At 39.9% G+C, this 18,472-nt stretch overlaps 2 protein-coding genes across 4 annotated transcripts in view; one reads left to right on the forward strand and one right to left on the reverse strand.

Moving 5' to 3' along the window:
• Positions 1-3,717, forward strand: part of cyth4b (cytohesin 4b) — a 17,812-nt gene extending 14,095 nt beyond the window's left edge. For both annotated transcript variants that reach the window (NM_001441645.1, NM_001114903.4), the window contains 5 exon segments: positions 1,382-1,493; positions 2,216-2,292; positions 2,374-2,445; positions 2,699-2,853; positions 3,088-3,717. In NM_001441645.1, coding sequence (NP_001428574.1) covers positions 1,382-1,493; positions 2,216-2,292; positions 2,374-2,445; positions 2,699-2,853; positions 3,088-3,169 — 498 coding nt within the window. In that variant the 3' untranslated portion in view covers positions 3,170-3,717.
• A 4,635-nt stretch (positions 3,718-8,352) lies between these two features.
• sack1fb (scaffolding CK1 anchoring protein Fb) lies at positions 8,353-18,289 on the reverse strand. 2 transcript variants are annotated; one of them, NM_001007320.3, is given in 5 exon segments: positions 8,689-10,511; positions 11,223-11,344; positions 11,897-12,061; positions 17,320-17,631; positions 18,073-18,289. In NM_001007320.3, coding segments are annotated over 5 exon segments (1,356 nt in total). In that variant the 5' UTR covers positions 18,226-18,289; the 3' UTR covers positions 8,689-9,907.
• Between the last annotated feature and the right edge of the window lie 183 nt (positions 18,290-18,472).

Below are 18,472 nucleotides of genomic sequence, written 5' to 3' on the forward strand. Positions count from 1 at the left end.
AATTATTTATTCCTTTTTTCACATATTATGTATGCAAAACATTCGATAAACATTTAAATTAACAAAACAAGTGAACATTGTATTTTAAATTTGCTGTAAATTTCAGGTTTTGTTTCAGTAATGATGCTGTTAGTTTTGTAAGACATGTCTTTGAGTTTTTTTTTTTAAGGTTTTACAATAATTCAAAACCCAACACACAAAACTTACCACAGATAGGTTTAAGGAAAAATAAAAAATAACTAATAATCCTTATAAAATAATAATAATGATAATAATAATAATAATAATAATAATAATAATAATAATATTAAACAAAATCAGTTAATTAAAATTTAAAAAATCTAATCAAGTACCACTTTATATTCCACAACCTCAAAAGCTTCTTCAATATCTCTATTTTATCCCAAAATTCAGAGATTTTTTCCTTATTATATATGTGAGCTTTTCAAGCGCCAAACATGTTACAAAGTTTCTCAAACAAGGTCCAATTGAGGGGCAATTAACATTTTTCCAATGTAAAGCAATTCAACACCTTGCCTGTATTTAACATTCATTCATTCATTTCCTTTTCGGCTTAGTCCCTTTATTAATCCGGGGTCGCCACAGCGGAATGAACCGCCAACTTATCCAGCACGTTTTTACACTGCGGATACCCTAACAGCAGCAACCCATCTCTGGGAAACATCCACACACACACTCATTCACACTCATACACTACGGACAATTTAGCCTACCCAGTTCCCCTATAGCGCATGTGTTTGGACTGTGGGGGAAACCGGAGCACCCGGAGGAAACCCACACCAACACGGGGAGAACCGAACCAGTGACCTTCTTGCTGTGAGGCGACAGCACTACCTACTGCGCCACCGTGTCGCCCTTGTATTGAACATAAATCAATCAATTTTCTTACTTTAGTAGACAAAGCACAACTGACTTCATACATATTCAGTATACGTAATCCAGGACATAACAGAACTGCAATGGAAATTAATTGTAAAAAAAATAAAAAAATAAATAAAAAAATAAAATAAATAGTTTTAGTTTTTTGAGAACACATTTCTGTTTAGTTTTTATAGTTTTGGCTTTAGATTAAATAATTATAGTTCAACGTTTGCGTAGTTTACATTTATCTCCAATACAAATCTCTTAGTAAAACAAATTAAATAATTATTTGCAATTTATAATTACAAGTACAAATGCAAACTGAATAAAAATGATGGAAGTATTAGGACGAAATGATGAAACCTTTTCATATTACAGAGAGGATTTGTAGTTAAACATGCACAGTTGACATCTTTTGCAGGATGAATAGAGATAAAGCAGCTTGGTTTTGTTTAATAGTGATAAATAAATTAAATTGTCGTTCTTTTGGTCTCATCAGAATCTGTACAACAGCATTCGCAACGAACCGTTCAAGATCCCAGAGGATGATGGGAATGATCTGACCCACACTTTCTTCAATCCAGATCGGGAAGGATGGCTGCTCAAATTGGGTAAAATGAGAAACAATATTTTAAAAACTTATATAATTATTAAGATGTCGAAAAACAACTCAGTATTGTAAATAATTGACTGTTTGTCTGTGTTGTGAGCCTCTACAGAACGCTCTGTTTGAGTGGGTCATTGTAGACCATTGCAGAGCCACTGCAATGACCAGTGACCGTTTGTAGACTTAGAAGTCAACGCCCAATGCTCTGATTGGCTGACAGTCTTGCATATTAACAAGACTAATCAGATAGTGAAGTAGAAGTGGGCGTCAATCTTATGTGGAGGTGGAGCTTATCGCTCCTGTTACATCAGCGGAACAATTAATAACTTGATGTTTTATTTTATTACAAACAAACAAGTACACAAAAAAATGCATGACTTACCTTAAAAGCTACTTAACACATGACTTTTTACAGCAAAATTGCAATGTTACTTTTAAAAGACTACTATTGAGTTTTTAGCACTGTTTTATTTTTGTTAGTTTGTTTTGTATTTAATATAAAATTAAAATTAATTTCAGAAACTGTTGTTTTATATTGTTGAAAGCAAGCAAGCACACAAATGAACACAAACTTAATTAATTATTTTATTTTATAAATAATTAGCGCAACATTTTAAAGCATTACTTTTAAAAGGCCACTACTACTGTTAAGTTTCTTTAGTTTTTTTTATTTAATGTATAAAATGTAAGCTATCAGCATTAATCCTGTATTGTTGTCACCTGCAGGCGGTCGTGTGAAGACGTGGAAGCGCCGCTGGTTCATCCTGACTGATAACTGCCTGTATTATTTTGAATACACCACGGTAAGAGTGATGTTTATTAATATTAATGATTAAATGTAGGTGTGTTTGTGGATCAGGGTTGATGACGGTGTGTGTGTTCAGGATAAAGAGCCACGCGGGATCATTCCTCTGGAGAATCTGTGTGTCAGAGAAGTCATCTTTCAACGCAAACCGGTGAGAACACATCTGTCTGTCTATCTATCTATCTATCTATCTATCTATCTATCTATCTATCTATCTATCTGTCTGTCTGTCTGTCTGTCTGTCTGTCTGTCTGTCTGTCTGTCTGTCTGTCTGTCTGTCTGTCTGTCTGTCTATCTATCATCTGTCTGTCTTTACATTTTTCCATCCATCCATAGACTAGACTGTGGGTTTGGTTAACATTAGTAATAGTTGACCTTTGACCTCTGACCTTTGACCTATGCAGTACTGTCTGGAGCTCTACAACCCCAACAGTCGAGGGCAGAAGATCAAAGCCTGTAAGACGGAGACAGACGGACGCGTGGTGGAGGGAAAACACCAGTCATACACCATCAGCGCATCTACAGCGGAGGAGAGAGACCAGTGGATAGAGTCCATCAGGTACACACACGCAAACACAAACACACACACACACACAGAGTACACATGCATACACAAATAACATACTAACACACACCGAGTACACATTGCACACACAGAGTACACACACACACACATTCTAGAAGCACAGGTACATTTCAATAATTTTTCCATTCCTTAATTGGAATAACTGAATCGTGTGTGTGTGTGTGTGTGTGTGTGTGTGTGTGTGTGTGTGTGTGTGTGTGTCCACAGGGCCAGCATCACTAAAGATCCCTTCTATGATCTGGTTTCCATTCGCAAGAAGAAGGTCACCGGTAAAGCAGCTGACAAATGAAGAAACTCTCTCACACACTCTGAGATACGAGAGCGCTCGCTGGCTTCATCAACAAACACTGATGATCAATCAGCAAAGCAGCAGCGGATCAATAGTGACTGTAAAGTAAGACTGATCAGCTGGGGTCAGTCACTCAGTGTTAATACTGCGGTGTTCCAGCAGAGATTTCCTCATCTATACTCACCCCAATGCTGGAGATTACACACACACACACACCTGTCAGCTCTGCATGGATATCTTCACACTCGCTTTATTCTCAGGGACTGACAGCAAAGCAGCAGCAGCGAGGAGAAGCACAACATCACACACGCTGACTGATGGTTTATCAGCTGTAGTTCAGAATGCTGTGGAGGAAATGAGCGGAGAGATTACTATTGTAAAGTACATGTGTGTGTGTGTGTGTGTGTGTGTGTGTGTGTGTGCGCGTGTGTGTGTATGTACTGATGTAAAATATATATGTAAATATTATAGATCTTGGTTGATAGTAGCTGATGAATGTAAATTTAATTATTTAATTAAAGTTATTTCAGTCTCCGTGTGACGACATGATCTCTGTGCTCTCAGTGTTCCTGGCTGCCGTTGGTTTTGCTGAAAGAAGAAGCTCCTCTTTTAGAGCGCGCACACACATATGCACACACTCACACACACATGCACAGACACACGCGCACATACATACACAAATACAAACGCACACTCAGACACAAGTTTGTATCCCTGTACACTCACACACACACACACACACACGCACACACACACACACACACATGGGTGTGTCATACCCATGTCATTATACAGATTTGTGTCCTGATATGTCACAAAAACACGTACACACACACACACACACACACACACACACACACACACACACACACTCTGGGTATCTGGGGTCAGTATGAAGACTATAAATCAATACTAGTGTGAATAATACAGAACTCAGTTTATACAGTTACAGTGTTACATACAATATTATATTATTATATACAATATTAACGTTTTGGCATAATCTTAGCCCCGTAATGTCCAAAATCCCCTTTTCTTAATGCAATCAAATGGCTTTTGGGGACAGCCTGTCAAATCTAATTATTATTAAAATAATTATTGATATTTCATGCATGAACAAAATAAAGGTCGCCAACATGATGACCTTTAACCTTGCGATGACGTCATCCGGGATCTTCTCATGAATCGCGTTCATCAGTCGGCGTCTGCGCCTTGGAGGTCGGTGAGTGTTTTTCTCAGCCCTTTATTCCCGTTCTATATTTGACAAGAGCCACGTGAAGAGATCATGTGCAGCTGTTATAGTAGTTTATACCAACGTGTGTTAATTACCACTGGGTAATTAAAGGTTTGAATCAGTTGAACCATTTGCGTCGTTAAACGATTCAGTGAAGTGTTCGAATCTCCTCAGGCTAGCGACACCTGCTGGGGAAAACTGTATAAAAGCAAGGGGAGTTGGAGAAACATAATATGACCGTCAGTTACAGATCAGTTTCCAGCTTTCTTCCTTTAGATACAGCAAACTAAGGTTCAAAAAAACTAAGGATCAGTAAATGATGACTGCCCCTTTAAAAGGCGTCAGTTTCTCACCCCAGAGTTATTAATGTAAAAATAAACCTTCAAAATCGTCTGTTTTTAGTTTCTATTTTAAAACTAGGTCACAGCATTTGCTAATGCGTTAATTAGCATCAACTTTATATTAAGTGTCCTTAATTACTGTGTACTTGCATTTAAATGAAGCATTTGATGCAGTGCACTTATATTGTGTTCACAACCTGACACAAGTCTTGTGGCCTATTCTAGTTTTAGAAACAGCCAATAATAACTGCTCTTCTAGTTAATGATTTGGTGTCAGAAGTGTCTCTATGAAAGGTGAAGGCCTCTAGATTTTGCTGATTTGAGCTCAATAAATCTGATCATGTGTTGATGTTGACTGATTTGATGAGGACAGTGCGCTCTGACTCTGCTCAGACTAAAGTGTCATCACTGAACAGAAATAATGTCCAGTATAGAATATAAAGTCCTGCTGCAGTGGAGACAGAATGAATATTGTGTCTGACTCCATCATGAGCTTGGAGGACTGCATCCATACATCTCTGACATGACTCACATCACTGATTAATAAAGTCATCTGGAATGAAGAAGAAAGCCTTCAGCAGGATCCCAGAGTTCATCAAGAGTCTTTGTGTTCATCTTCAACACCTCCTCCTTCATCAGCTCAATAATGTTCATGTCTGGTGACTGGGCTGGCCAATCCTGCAGCAGCTTGACCTCCTCTGCTGTCAGGAGCTTTGATGTGGAGGCTGAAGTATGAGCAGGAGCGCTATCCTGCTGGAGAATTGTCCCTCTCCTGTGGTTTGTAATGTAATGGGCAGCACAGATGTCTTGATACCTCAGGCTGTTGATGTTGCAGATCTCTCCATACTGAATGACCCCCAAACCATGCTTTCTCCTTCACCAAACTTGACTGATCACTGTGAGAATCTTGGTCCATGCAGGTTCCAGTAGGTCTTCTGCAGTATTGGTGATGATTGGGATGCAGATCAGCAGATGATTCAGCAGAGAAATCCACCTTCTCACACTTGTACACATCATCAACTAGAAGTCCAGGTATTATCTGCTGCTCTTCAACTGGAGGATCCAGCACAAGACTTCAGTCAGATAGTGTGCATGCATGTTTTTACATTGTATTTATTTTTAATTATCTGTGTGTAATTACACTTTTTAAAATGATTAGGTTTGTACATATGTTTATTTTTAATTTTTACTATGAGCACATAGTTGTTAACACCACTTAATATAATAATTAAAGCATTTTTGGACACCAAGCACTTTAAAATATATCTGTAAATTAGGATGGAATGTTTTTATTTTTTATTTTTCCTGATTTATTTATGCTTTTAAATTGCATTATGGGATCTTGATCTTTCTTCCAACAACTTTTAACCCTTAACATGATGTGTGTATTAGTGTGCAGTGCTGTATTGTGTGTGTTGGTGTTGTATATTACGCTACAGAAACCTTTTACTAAACCGACAGCACATGTCCTGCTGTTTTACAGGCTTATTTCTCCAGATATTATTACCTATGCATTATATTAATATTTCAGTCGAGTAAAATGTCAGTAAAGGTCACTTTGTTAAACTGTAGAGTTGAATTTACAACATCAGAAGTGGACAGAGCAGAGATCAACATCCCATAATGCAGATCACCACCGCAAATAAACATAAAACACACACAATATAGAAACGGTTCATCAGCAGATACTTTAACAGTGTGTGTGTGAGATTCCACACACACACACACACACACACATTTCTCAGATAAATATTTAAGTGTGTTTCTGTGATCTCATGAGTTTCACAGCATGACGGATCTCTCCAGAATTAAGCAGGAATAGAATCTTCAGCATCTGCACGACAGAATAAACTCTGGTTTTATTCACGTAACTGCGACATCTAAAAGGGGAAACGTGAAATGAGCTCATGCTTTCACTTCCTCCGTTAGGACACCAGTGTGTGTGTGTGTGTGTGTGTGTGTGTGTGTGTGTGTGTGTGTGTGTGTGTGTGTGTGTGTGTGTGTGTGTGTGTGTGTGTGTGTGTGTGACATCTGCTGGTGCTCTGAAATCTGTCTTCATAAGCAACATATGATCTCCTAATAACTGCAAAAGTCTATTCAGGTCAGTTCATCTGTATTCCTGTTGCGCGTCCGCAGTGTGGAGTGTGTGGCAGCAGCTGAACACTGAAGTTCTAGTAAACTGAAGCTGTGTCAGTCCAGTGTTTAAGTTCAGTTCAGTGTGCTTTAATCTTCACTGCTGAAAGTGCAAACACTGAAGAGCAAATCCATCCATGCTCAGAAACGCAAGACCCAAACCAAGCAGGACAGTGGAGGAACAAACTCAACCACTTGACCAAAGTGAAGGAGAGAAACCAGGCTCAGTGGAGCACGATCATTTCTAATCTCCTCTAGCCGAACTTCCTGCACAGAGCTGCAGTCTAGGCGCTGGAGAGCGCTGGACGTCCATCGTGGAGGAGCTGCAGGTGGGAGAGGTCACGGCTGGTGTACAGGCTGGCCCACAGGATCAATACAGAGCCTCGTCTGTCACAGGGGTCTTACAGGAACCATGATCTCCAGTCCTCCATGACCACCACAGCATCAGCTCAGGATAAGCAGAACATTCCCTCAGTGTGGTGTATTTAGGAAGCTGCACACTGTGAGTCTGAACATGCTGAGATGATGTTTCCATGACTGGATATGTGGAGATGTCTGTCATTTCATTATATCATTTGATCATATTAGTGTTATGCAGAGGTGCAGATTGATTCTCCTCTCTGCCATCATATTCCGCATTTCATTCACACTCATCTGCACGTGCATGTGTGTGTGTGTGTGTGTGTGTGGACACTTCCTTCCCAGAGCTGTTGCAGAACACAGTGAAATATCTGAAATCACACACTTCCCCAACACTGACTATACATTATCTGCTAATACACACATGCCTTTTGTTGCTGAACCGCAAATGAACCAGGAAAATCCATGACACGAGCACAGTTTGACTATGATTATACATGATAATCAGTGACCTCAACACCCCCCGGCCTTCTCTTACTGTTTATAAGTGTACATTTCTGCTTGATTTCCATAAGGGATATGAGCGTAAATACTGTAGATACAGCTGAGCTGCATACATCATGTCTAATATACTTGTTTAATAGTTAAAATATAATGTAACGCAATTTATCTTCAGACACACACACACACACATACTTTCTCTCTCTCACACACAAACACAAGCACGCACATATACAGTTAAACGCACAGGCACTCTTAAACACTGTTACACACATACACACACACACTATCTCACACACTCTTTCAAACAATAGTCAAACTGAAGTGTGCATGCAGATATCCACCAGCAGAGGGCGAACACACTGATTCACACGTGCTGTTTCTCACTCAACACATTTAAAACAGTTTTGACCAACAAGAATAAACAATTAAGAGGATTAAATAGGAGAAGATGCGTAAAAAAAGTTAAAATGAACCGTTTTCATGAGTTAACAACACTTTTAAATGCTTTAAGATGCTCAACATGACCCTTCCAAATGAATAAATACCATAGTAATGTTAATTTATACTATAGTTTACGCTGTAGAAAACACAGACTTTCCAGAAACGTCCTCTTTCTGCAGCAGTTTTAATGCATTTTAGACATTTTTCTTTAAATGTTACTATTTAACTAAACACTGGCATTCACATTCATTTATAAAAGTCTTGAGTGTTCAAGATAAAAACAGACTTTACTGCCTGTTTAGACTTACTAATATGCAAAACTGTCAGCCAATCAGAGCAGAGGGTGTTTACTTCAGAAAATAGAGCGTTCAGATGAGGGTCAAAACAGCACAGAATGTAAATGAGCATGTCTTTGATGTAGTGGTAGTACGTGACCTCTTAAAAGTGTACAAGTGAACCAATGCTGTGATTTGGGATGCATGAAAATAGAGTTTCACACTTTGTAGTTCCTGTCAAATCAGCGTATATTGAAAACAAAAACTGGTTCTGGAATGTTCCACTCTCTACTTTATGATGTAATAGTGTGAATAAGCCCCGCCTACAAAGTGGATCAACGGCACTGTCTGTTTAGCCTTGTTAATATGCAAAACTGACAGCCAATCAGAGCTGTGGGCGTTTACTTCAGAGCCTACAATAGGCCACACCCATTCAATCAGAGTTCAGATGAGGATTAAAAACAGTACAGCAAAATAGTCCAATTCTTCCCTGCCTGTTTAACATGGTAGTTCATGACCCCTTAAAACTGTAAGAGTGAACAAATGCTGGGAATTGGGACGCACTAGAATAGAACTCAACCCTTTGTAGTTCCTGTAAAATCCGCTTATATTGAAGACAAAAACAACAGGTTCTGGAAAGTTCCACTCTATGATGTAATAGTCTAGATAAGCCCCACCCCTAAAGAAGATTGACACCACTGCCTGTTTAAACGTATTAATGTGCAAAACTATCAGCCAATCAGAGTAGTGGGCATTTATTTTAATATACAATTGGCCACGCCCATTCAATCAGAGTTCAAATGAGGGTCAAAAACACACAGAAAAATAGTCCAATACCTCACTGTCTGTTATTTCTATTATAATATGTACTAATTAATATGCAAATATGCCAGCCAATCAGAGCAGTGGGCGTTTACTTCAGAGTCTGCAGAAAATTGAGATTAGGGTCAAAAACAGCACAGAAATACTTGTAAATGAGGATGTTTTTGATGTAGTGGTCCCTAAAGAATAACAAAATTAAACAGAGGTAGTTCATGACCCCTTTAAAGTGTATGAGTGAACGAATCCTGTGATTTGGGATGCACTAGAAAAGAACTCAACATTTTGTAGCTCCTGTATAATCTGCTTATATTGAAGACAAAAACAACAGGTTCTGGAATATTCCACTCTATGATGTAATAGTGTGGATAAGCCCCGCCCCCAATGAACATCAACACTCATTTCTACTTCACTGTCTGTTTATGCAAAACTGTCAGCCAATCAGAGCAGTGGGCGTTTACTTCAGAGTCCGCTATCGTCCTTTCAAACAGAAAATTTAGTTAAGGGTCAAAATCAGCACAGAAATACTTGTAAATGAGGAGATTTTTGATGTAGTGGTCTTTAAAGAACAAAACTAAATTAAAACAGAGATAGTTCAAGACCCCTTAAAAGTGCACAAGTGAACAAATCCTCATCTAGACCTCCTGAACCAGCTCTTCCACCCGCTTCTCTTCTTTTTCATGCTTGTTTTCTCGATGTTCTCCTCTGCGTTCAGCGTCGCATGTTTAGACATGTTGTCTTCAATAACCGCATCACTCATGTTATTGTCCTGCTGTTTCTTTTTCTTCTTGAATGTCAGTGTTTTGCGTTTCTTCTTCTCTGTCTCTACCGGCAGGTTCTCCGGCTCCCCCTGCAGGTCCTCCAGCAGGTCTTCGGGATTCTGTGGCTCCATGGTCTTCAGGAACTCCTGCATGGGCTCCGCAGGTCCCGGGATCTGCCCCAGAGCCAGCAGATATTTGGGATTGTGGTATTTGTGCGCCGGGATCTTCAGATCTCCACGGGTCGCGTCTCCGAGATTCACCTGGAAGCGTGAGGTGGCCGCCGGAGGCCTTTTGGAGACCGCGGCCCGAGACAGAGTCCCCGTCTGCGGTTTGCTGAGGTGAAACTCCTTAAAGAGATCCAGTTTGTCTGAGTTGGCGTAAAGTTCTCTGAAATCATGATCGTAGAAATCCACAATCTGCCCTGACATCACCGTAATCATGTTTCTGTCCATCCGAGACGAGCTCCAGCAGAAGCTGCAGGAACAGAGACGATGTTAATATGCAGCTGAAGTCAACATTAGATTGTTTTTTTCCCCCAAATATTACCCACATAATGTTGAACAGATTGAGGAAATGTTCACAGTGTGTCTGATAATATTTGTTCTACTGGAGAAAGTCTTATTTGTTTTATTTTGGCTAGAATTATAGCAGTTGTAATTGTTTTAAACACCATGTTAAGGTCAATATTATTCGCCCCTTCAGCAATATTAGTGTTGGATTGTCTCCAGAACAAACCACTGTTAAGCCTGGTTTATACTCGATGCGTCCGCTAGTTTGCTGGAGTGCGCATGGCGAATACGATGTCATCATTTATGCTCTGGGATCATAGAGATAAACAGATGATCAATAATTCTTGGCTAGAATTTGCATCAGCCGTGAGAAGGGAGGAAAGATTTTGGGGAAGCATGTCTGAGTGCATCAGGTTTCCACTTTCTCTGTGTGCTAGAATGTTAAAGCGGCACTTCTGTGAATTGTCAATCACTGATATGGCCCCCCGCCAATTTGAGTTTGAGACCCCTGATATAATGTAAACATTTCATAAAAGCAATAAGCCCAATCAAGTAGTGAATTACAGTGATTTTAGAATGGTTAAGATGGGTCTAGGCACTCAACACTGGGTCGTATTTTCTGAGCTTGTTCCTAGATCAAACACATGTAACCCTCAGTCAGACCGCAGTGGTTCACCTGTAGGTCCCGAACATGACCTTGTCTCCGTCGATGAGCATGTATTTGCTGTGGACGTTTCCAGGTATTCTGCCCATGGACAGATTCAGCCCGACGCCCCTCACCGTCCGCGTCCGCACATTCTGACAGAGAAAAAGCATCAGATTAAAAGCCCGAGCACACTAATGATACATATAAGGAGAAATACATTGTTGTCCACACACACAGATGAACGATAATGATCAGGTATTAGTAGATTCTGCTGTTGATAGTGTATTATCTGTTGTGTCCAGCAGGTGTCAGTGTGCTGCAGCGCATCTGAACACACTATTGATCTGCTGATCTAATCACACAGTCCAGCTTAAACACACTCAAACTAGCACTGGAGTCCTGACATACTTTCATGCTTTAATCTGCCAGCATGACCTCCAGAACTTCCATATATTTTTATAATCTAACTTCAAAGTGAAAGCAAGATTATTGTGCTTGCTTTAAGGAGAAACTCACTTCATTTTCACTCATTATTTCTGAAAACAACACTATACATTGTGCTTGTCTAGAAAATGCTGACTGATTTAAGAATGTTTAGATATTTGGACTATAAACAAGACGAGAGTATTTTCTGCAGTGTTCAGCGTGGAGAAGAGAGATGTGCAGTGTGTTTAATGTGTGGGTATTGATGTTGTTTCCTGTACCTGCAGCTGTTTAGCGCCGACCTGCATACGGCTGCACATGTCTAGAAAGTGCGGCGCTCCGAGAAGGTCCAGCACCATGTAGACGGGAACGCCACGCTGAGACGCCTCAAAGATATCCTGCAGAATCTGGAGATCCGTCAGCAGGTCCATGACAATCGCTATCACCTGGACAACACACACACACATATATATAGTCGTGCATACATACACACACGTACACATATACATATACATTCACGCACAGACAGACAAACATATACACACACACACACACACACACACACACAGATATACATTCATGCACAAACACAAGCATGCCCATATATACATACACACACATACAAACGGACAGACATCGGAGACACACACACACACATATAAATACATATACAGGGACAGACAAATACACAAATACAAAAACATCAGACATACATCTGTAAATGAATGATATCACTTCACTTTTTACATGTGTTTATGTTGCAGTCTCATTCCAAAACGGATTAAATTGATTGATTTCCTCAACATTCTACACACAATCCCCCATAATGACAATGTGGAGAAAGAGTTTTTGAAATTGTTGCAGATTTATTAAATGTAAAAGCTGTAAAATCTCGTGTACATCAGTATTCACAGGCTTTGGCGTGAAGCTGTAAACTGAGCTCAGGTTCATTTTTTCTCCACTGATCATTCTGAAGATGTTCCAGCAGCTTCACTGGAGTTCATCTGTGCTCAATTCAGCTGATGGACATGATCTGAAAAGGCTACAGCTGTCTATATAAGGGCCCAGGTTTGACAATGCATGACAAAGCACAAACCAAGCATGAAGACAAAGGAACTGTCTGTAGACATCAGAGACAGGATTGTCTGGAGGCACAAGGCTGGGGAAGGTGACAGAAACAGTTCTGCTGCTCTGACAGCTCCAGTGAGCACAGCGGCCTCCATCATCTGTAAGTGGAAGACGTTTGACCAGCAGGACTCTTCCTAGAGCTGGCCGGCCATCTAAGCTGAGTGATCGGGGGAGAAGGGCCTCAGTCAGGGAGGTGATCAATAACCCGATGGTCACTCTGTCTGAGCTCCAGCGTTCTTCTGTGGAGAGAGGAGAACCTTACAGAAGGACAACCATCTGTGCAGCAATCCACCAATCAGGCATCTGTATGGTAGAGCGGGCAGACGGAAGACACTCCCCGCCTGGAGTTTCCATCTGAAGGACTCTCAGAGCATCAGAAACTAAACTCTCTGCTCTGATGAGACTCAAACTGAACTGTTTGGAGTGAACGCCAGGCGTTACGTTTGGAGAACAGCAGGCGGCGCTCATCAGCAGGCTAACAGCATCCCTACAGTGAAGCATGGTGGTGTTGGCATCATGCTGTGGGGATGTGTTTCAGCAGCAGGAACTGGAAGACTAGTCAGGATAGAGGGAAAGATGAATGCAGCGATGTACAGAGACATCCTGAATGAAGACCTGCACAAGAGTGCTCTCCACCTCAGACTGGGGCGACGCTTCATCTTCCAGCAGGACAATGACCCAAAGCACACCGCCAACATATCAATGCAGCGGCACAACAACAACTCGGGGAATGTCCTTGAGTGGCCCAGCCAGAGCCCAGACCTAAATCCTATTGAACATCTCTGGAGAGATCTGAAAATGGCTGAACACCGTCACTTCCCATCCAACCTGATAGAGCTTGATACTGCAAAGAGGAACAGTAAACATTCCCAAAGACAGCTGTGCAGAGCTTGTGGCATCATATTTAGAAAGACTCGAGGCTGTAAACACTGCCAAAGGTGCATCGACAGAGTATTGAGCAAGCGCTGAGAATACTGATGTACATGAGATTTATCAGCTTTTTATCTTTAATAAATCTGCAACAATTTCAAAAACTCTTTCCACATTGTCATTATGGGGGATTGTGTGTAGAATGTTGAGCAAATACATTAATTTAATCCATTTTGGAATAAGAGTGTAACATAAACACATGTGGGAAAAGTAAAGCGCCATCAATACTCTCCGAAAGCATTGTATGTGTGTGTGTGTGTGTGTGTGTGTGTTTGTGTGTGTGAGTGTGTGTGTGTGTGTGTGTGTGAGTGTTTGTGAAATGTGGGTGTGTGTTTTATATGTGTGTGTGTGAGTGTGTGTGTGTGAGTGTGTGTATGTGTGTGTGAGTGTTTGTGAAATGTGGGTGTGTGTTTTATATGTGTGTGTGTGTATTGATGGGGATTTACAGCAGCACACACTGCTCGTAGTGTCATTAGTGTAAATCAGCTGATTCATTCTGAAGAGCTTTCACTTTCTCCTTGCTCATTGTTTTCTGATCCTTCATTTAATCACTGGGTCATTAAATGCCACAAGAAGTAAAGTCTCCCTTCACTATGATTACTGTATTCCAGCACACTGATAAGATAGCAGCCGTCTCTGAACTGCAGAAATGCTCCTCTTAACGAAGAGTTTTAGTCTTGTTCCTAGTCCAAATATCTAAACACTCTTAAATCAGTCGGCATTTTCTAGACAAGCACAACATATCGTCTTGTTTTCAGAAATAATGAGTCAACTGAAGTGAGTTTCCTTAAAGCAAGCACAATTATCATATAAACAAAACCAGTTCATTATTTCTTAAAGCAAGACAATATTTTGTGCTCGTCTATAAAGATCCTTCTTGATTTCATTGTTTTTTTATATCCCGACTAGAAATAAGACAAAAAATCAAAGTAGGAAAAGTTATTAGCAGTTATATTTTTGCAGTGAGACAGAACTGTGCCTGAACCCGTCTGTCCAGCTCTATGGAGATCAAAAGTTAACACAGGATTCCTCATAAACGCAGTACAGAAGCGTCGTATATTCAGCACACTTTCACTGAGATCAGCAGGAGACTCCGTCAGAAATGCAGATCAATCATGAGTCGCTCATCAGAAGCACACGTCTCATCATGTCTGAACACGAGCCTGAAGAATCCAACAGCGATGTGTTTTCCACAGAACAATAAAACCATCCCTCACTAGCGTCAGTTGTACTCTTCCAGAGAATTGTGTCATTATTATTATGATTTCCAGAGATATGAGCGACAGTAAAATCACTACTATAAATGTGAGGAAAGCTCTTACACACCATTATCAATGATTGTTAGTATTAGGGCCTCACAATATATGGTTTCAGGCAGTGTGATCATTCACAATAGACACATCACAGGATATACGCAGTGTTGAGATGTGTACTTTATCATTTGCATGTGTTTTTGAAGCCTGTGATTGTGTGCTTAATTTAAAAGCATTCAGGTGTAATAAATTGCACCATTAGTGAGATTTACTATGATTAATTGAATTATTTTTATCACTCAGTTTCTGTACTTGAATACCGACTCGGGAAACGATAACACACTTTATTACAGTTGAACCTTTTTCTTGATTGTGTTTAGATCGTTATGCATAATAAATACAACACATGCAAATACAGAAATGCACTGCAAATAGCACAGACTACCTAGACAATATGTTGGGGGGGCGCAAAAAGTTGATAGATTGTTTATTAGATTTTATGAAGATGCAAATAATAAACATTAATTGATCAATCTCTGACTAAACACGTGCAGGAAATACAGCAGATGGAAATACAGAAATGCACTGCAAATAGCACAGACCACAACATAAACATGTCGGGGGGTGCCCAAAAAGTTTATAGATTGTTTATTAGATTTGAAGGAGATGCACTTCCACTGCAGAATCATTATACATTCTTTCCAAATAGAGATGTTAAGTCACATGGTGAAATTGTTTTCATATAGCAATATACAGTTGAATATACAGTCAGAATTGTTCACCCCCCTGTTTATTTTTTCCCTAATTTCTGTTTAAAGGAGAGCAGAATTTATTCAACACATTTCTAATCATAATAGTGTGAATAATTCATCTCTAATAACTGATTTATTTCATCTTTGTCATGATGACAGCACATAATATAAGACTAGATATTCTTCAAGACACTTCTATACAGCTTAAAGTGACATTTAAAGGCTTCACTAGGGTAATTAGGCAAGTTATTGTATAATGATGGTTTGTTCTGTAGACTATCAAAAAGAAAAAAGCTTAAAGGGGCTAAGAAATTTGACCTTAAAATGTTTATTAAAAAATTAAAAACTGCTTTTATTCCTGCCGAAATAAAACAAATAAGACTTTTTACAGAAGAAAAAAATATTATCAGACATGCTGTGAACATTTCCTGAATCTGTTTAACATCATTTGGGAAATATTTAAAAAAGAAAGAAAAATTTAAAGGGCGAATAATTATTAAATTTAAACACCAGTCAAGGTCAATATTATTAGCCCCTTTAAGCTATATTTTTCTCGATAATCTACAGAACAAAACATCGATATATGACTTGCCTAATTACCCTAACCTGCCTAATTAACCTAGTTACACCTTTATAATGTCACTTTAAGCTGAACACTAGTGTCTTGAAGAATATCTAGTCTAATATTATGTGCTCTCATCATGATGAAGAGAAAATAAATCAGTTAGATAAGTGATTAAACCTATTATAATTAGAAACATGTTGAAAAAAATCTTCTCTCTGTTAAACAGAGATTGGTGAAAAAAATAAACGAGGGTGAATAATTCTGGCTTCAACTGTATGTATATATATATATATATATATTAAATTACAATGAGCTGCAGTAGCCTAACAGTACCCAGTAATCTAGTCTTTGTTAAGATATTATTTTTAGGAATTTAACACAATAGCGGCAGCTGTAAAAAGTAGCTTGTGTTTTAAATATTAATTTTACCCTGTAGTTTAAAACTTAACTAAACATACTCTCATGTTAACTGATTGATAAAATTAAAAATCAACTGTTTTATTTACTAAAAATGAAACTGAAAATATGATTGTGAGGAAAACCCTGTCAAACATTTACCACTGTAACCATCAGAAACCTAAATCAATGATCGCTAGTATAACCTACAATAAAGCAGGTGACTTTGTTCCAATAATATCTTATGCTATAAACTACAACAACAGGAGCAACAAAAAATAGGTGTTGTTTTGTTTTTAAAATAAATCATTAACCACACAATAATCTGCCAATGGGGTCATTAAAATAATGTTATGTCAAAAGGAAAAACAAGATTACTTCCCCTACCCCCAATTATTTAGCTTGTTTTAAGGAAAAACTCACTTTATTTTGACGTAAAGACAATATTTTGTGTGTCTACATGCTCTTTAATTTAAGAGTGTCTGGATGGCTATAAGCAACAAGACAAAAAAAAAATAAGAAAATGATTTTCTGTAGTTCAGAGATCACTGCTCTATCATATCAGTGTGCAGGAATGAAACACTCATAGTGGAGGGAGACTGTATTTCTCGCGTGTTGTAGATTTAATCCAGGTTTATTTGATTTGAACTGTTATATTCTCATATGGAGCGCTCACTGACCTTGCTGGCCTCCTGGATGAGTTTTCGCGCCACCTCTTTGATGTGCGGGCTGTTGGGTTTTGGCGGGTGTGTGTGCACCGACACCCGGGTGACCCCTTTGAAGAGCCCGGAGGAGGGCCAACCCATGTCCAGCGGCGGCACCTCGGTGTCCGACATCTGCGGCCAGTATGTGGAATGCATGGAGTCCGTTTTGGCCCCGCCGGGACCCCTCTCCGCCCCGGCACCTCCGCCATCCTCCTCCTGGTATTTGACGAAGCTTCCAGTGATGTTCTTGATTTCCCGCGCGGACAGAAAGTCGTGGCTCTGCTCTTCCTGCACGTGGAGATGAAAAACTCATCAAAATGTTTTATTAATGAGGTAAAGTTGGTTTATATTCGCACATTCAGACTTTCACCTTCCACATTGTTTTGAAAGTTTTAAGTGAGTTTTTTCACCGTGTGTGTGTCGATGTGGATGTGTGTTGTGTGGTTCTGTATGTTTGGATGTTTCTCTCTCTGTGTGTGTGTGTGTGTGTGTGTGTATGGATGGATGGATGGATGGTGATTTACAGGAACACACTGCTCGTATTGTAAATCTGCTGATTCATTATCAGCTAATCACTATCAAAGTACACCACTGTTGATAGTCAATTAACTGTTTTAAGTCCTTCTTGCATGTGATTTCAGACCCAATATTGAAAGGCGCGCTGCACAAATGATCACGGTTCAAAATGAGCGAATAAATGAAACCCAGGCGATCCGCCCTGACCCATACCTTGAGGTATGTCTTGAAGGCTCCGTCTCCGCCGGTGATGAGCTGCTCCAGCGCCACCCGCTGCCGCTCGCTGTAATAGAACTGCGGCCGGGACTCGGGCACCGCGGGGGGGATCTGCCCGTCTTCCAGAGCCTCGAGCTGGGACTCCGCCATCACCGGCTACCGCTGCTGCTCTGAACGCGGAGCTGAAGAGTCTTACCTGCGGCCAGGTGTAGCGGCACGGGTGGGTGGAGCTCCGATACCGTGAATCAGAGGCTTTATCTGTTACTATCCAAAGTACACCTCACTGTAAACATGCTGGGTGTGTTCACCCATGCTGGGTCAAATATGGGCAAAATATTCTTTGTGTATACAATATATAGTAACTTATAATAGGTAGATAGTGAAAAAAGCTGTTAAA

Source organism: Danio rerio, chromosome 6 (assembly GCF_052040795.2).
Source record: "Danio rerio strain M-AB ecotype USA chromosome 6, GRCz13ab, whole genome shotgun sequence".
NCBI classification, from domain to species: Eukaryota; Metazoa; Chordata; class Actinopteri; order Cypriniformes; family Danionidae; genus Danio; species Danio rerio.

Coding starts and splice junctions, on each gene's coding strand:
- sack1fb (XM_087255516.1), bottom strand. CDS start 12,130: ATGTATATGTATATGTGTACGTGTGTGTATGTATGCACGACTATATAT. Junction 11,345..11,896: donor TCGGCGCTAAACAGCTGCAG/GTACAGGAAACA, acceptor TTTCTCTGTCAG/AATGTGCGGACGCGGACGGT. Junction 10,512..11,222: donor GTCATGTTCGGGACCTACAG/GTGAACCACTGC, acceptor CTGTTCCTGCAG/CTTCTGCTGGAGCTCGTCTC.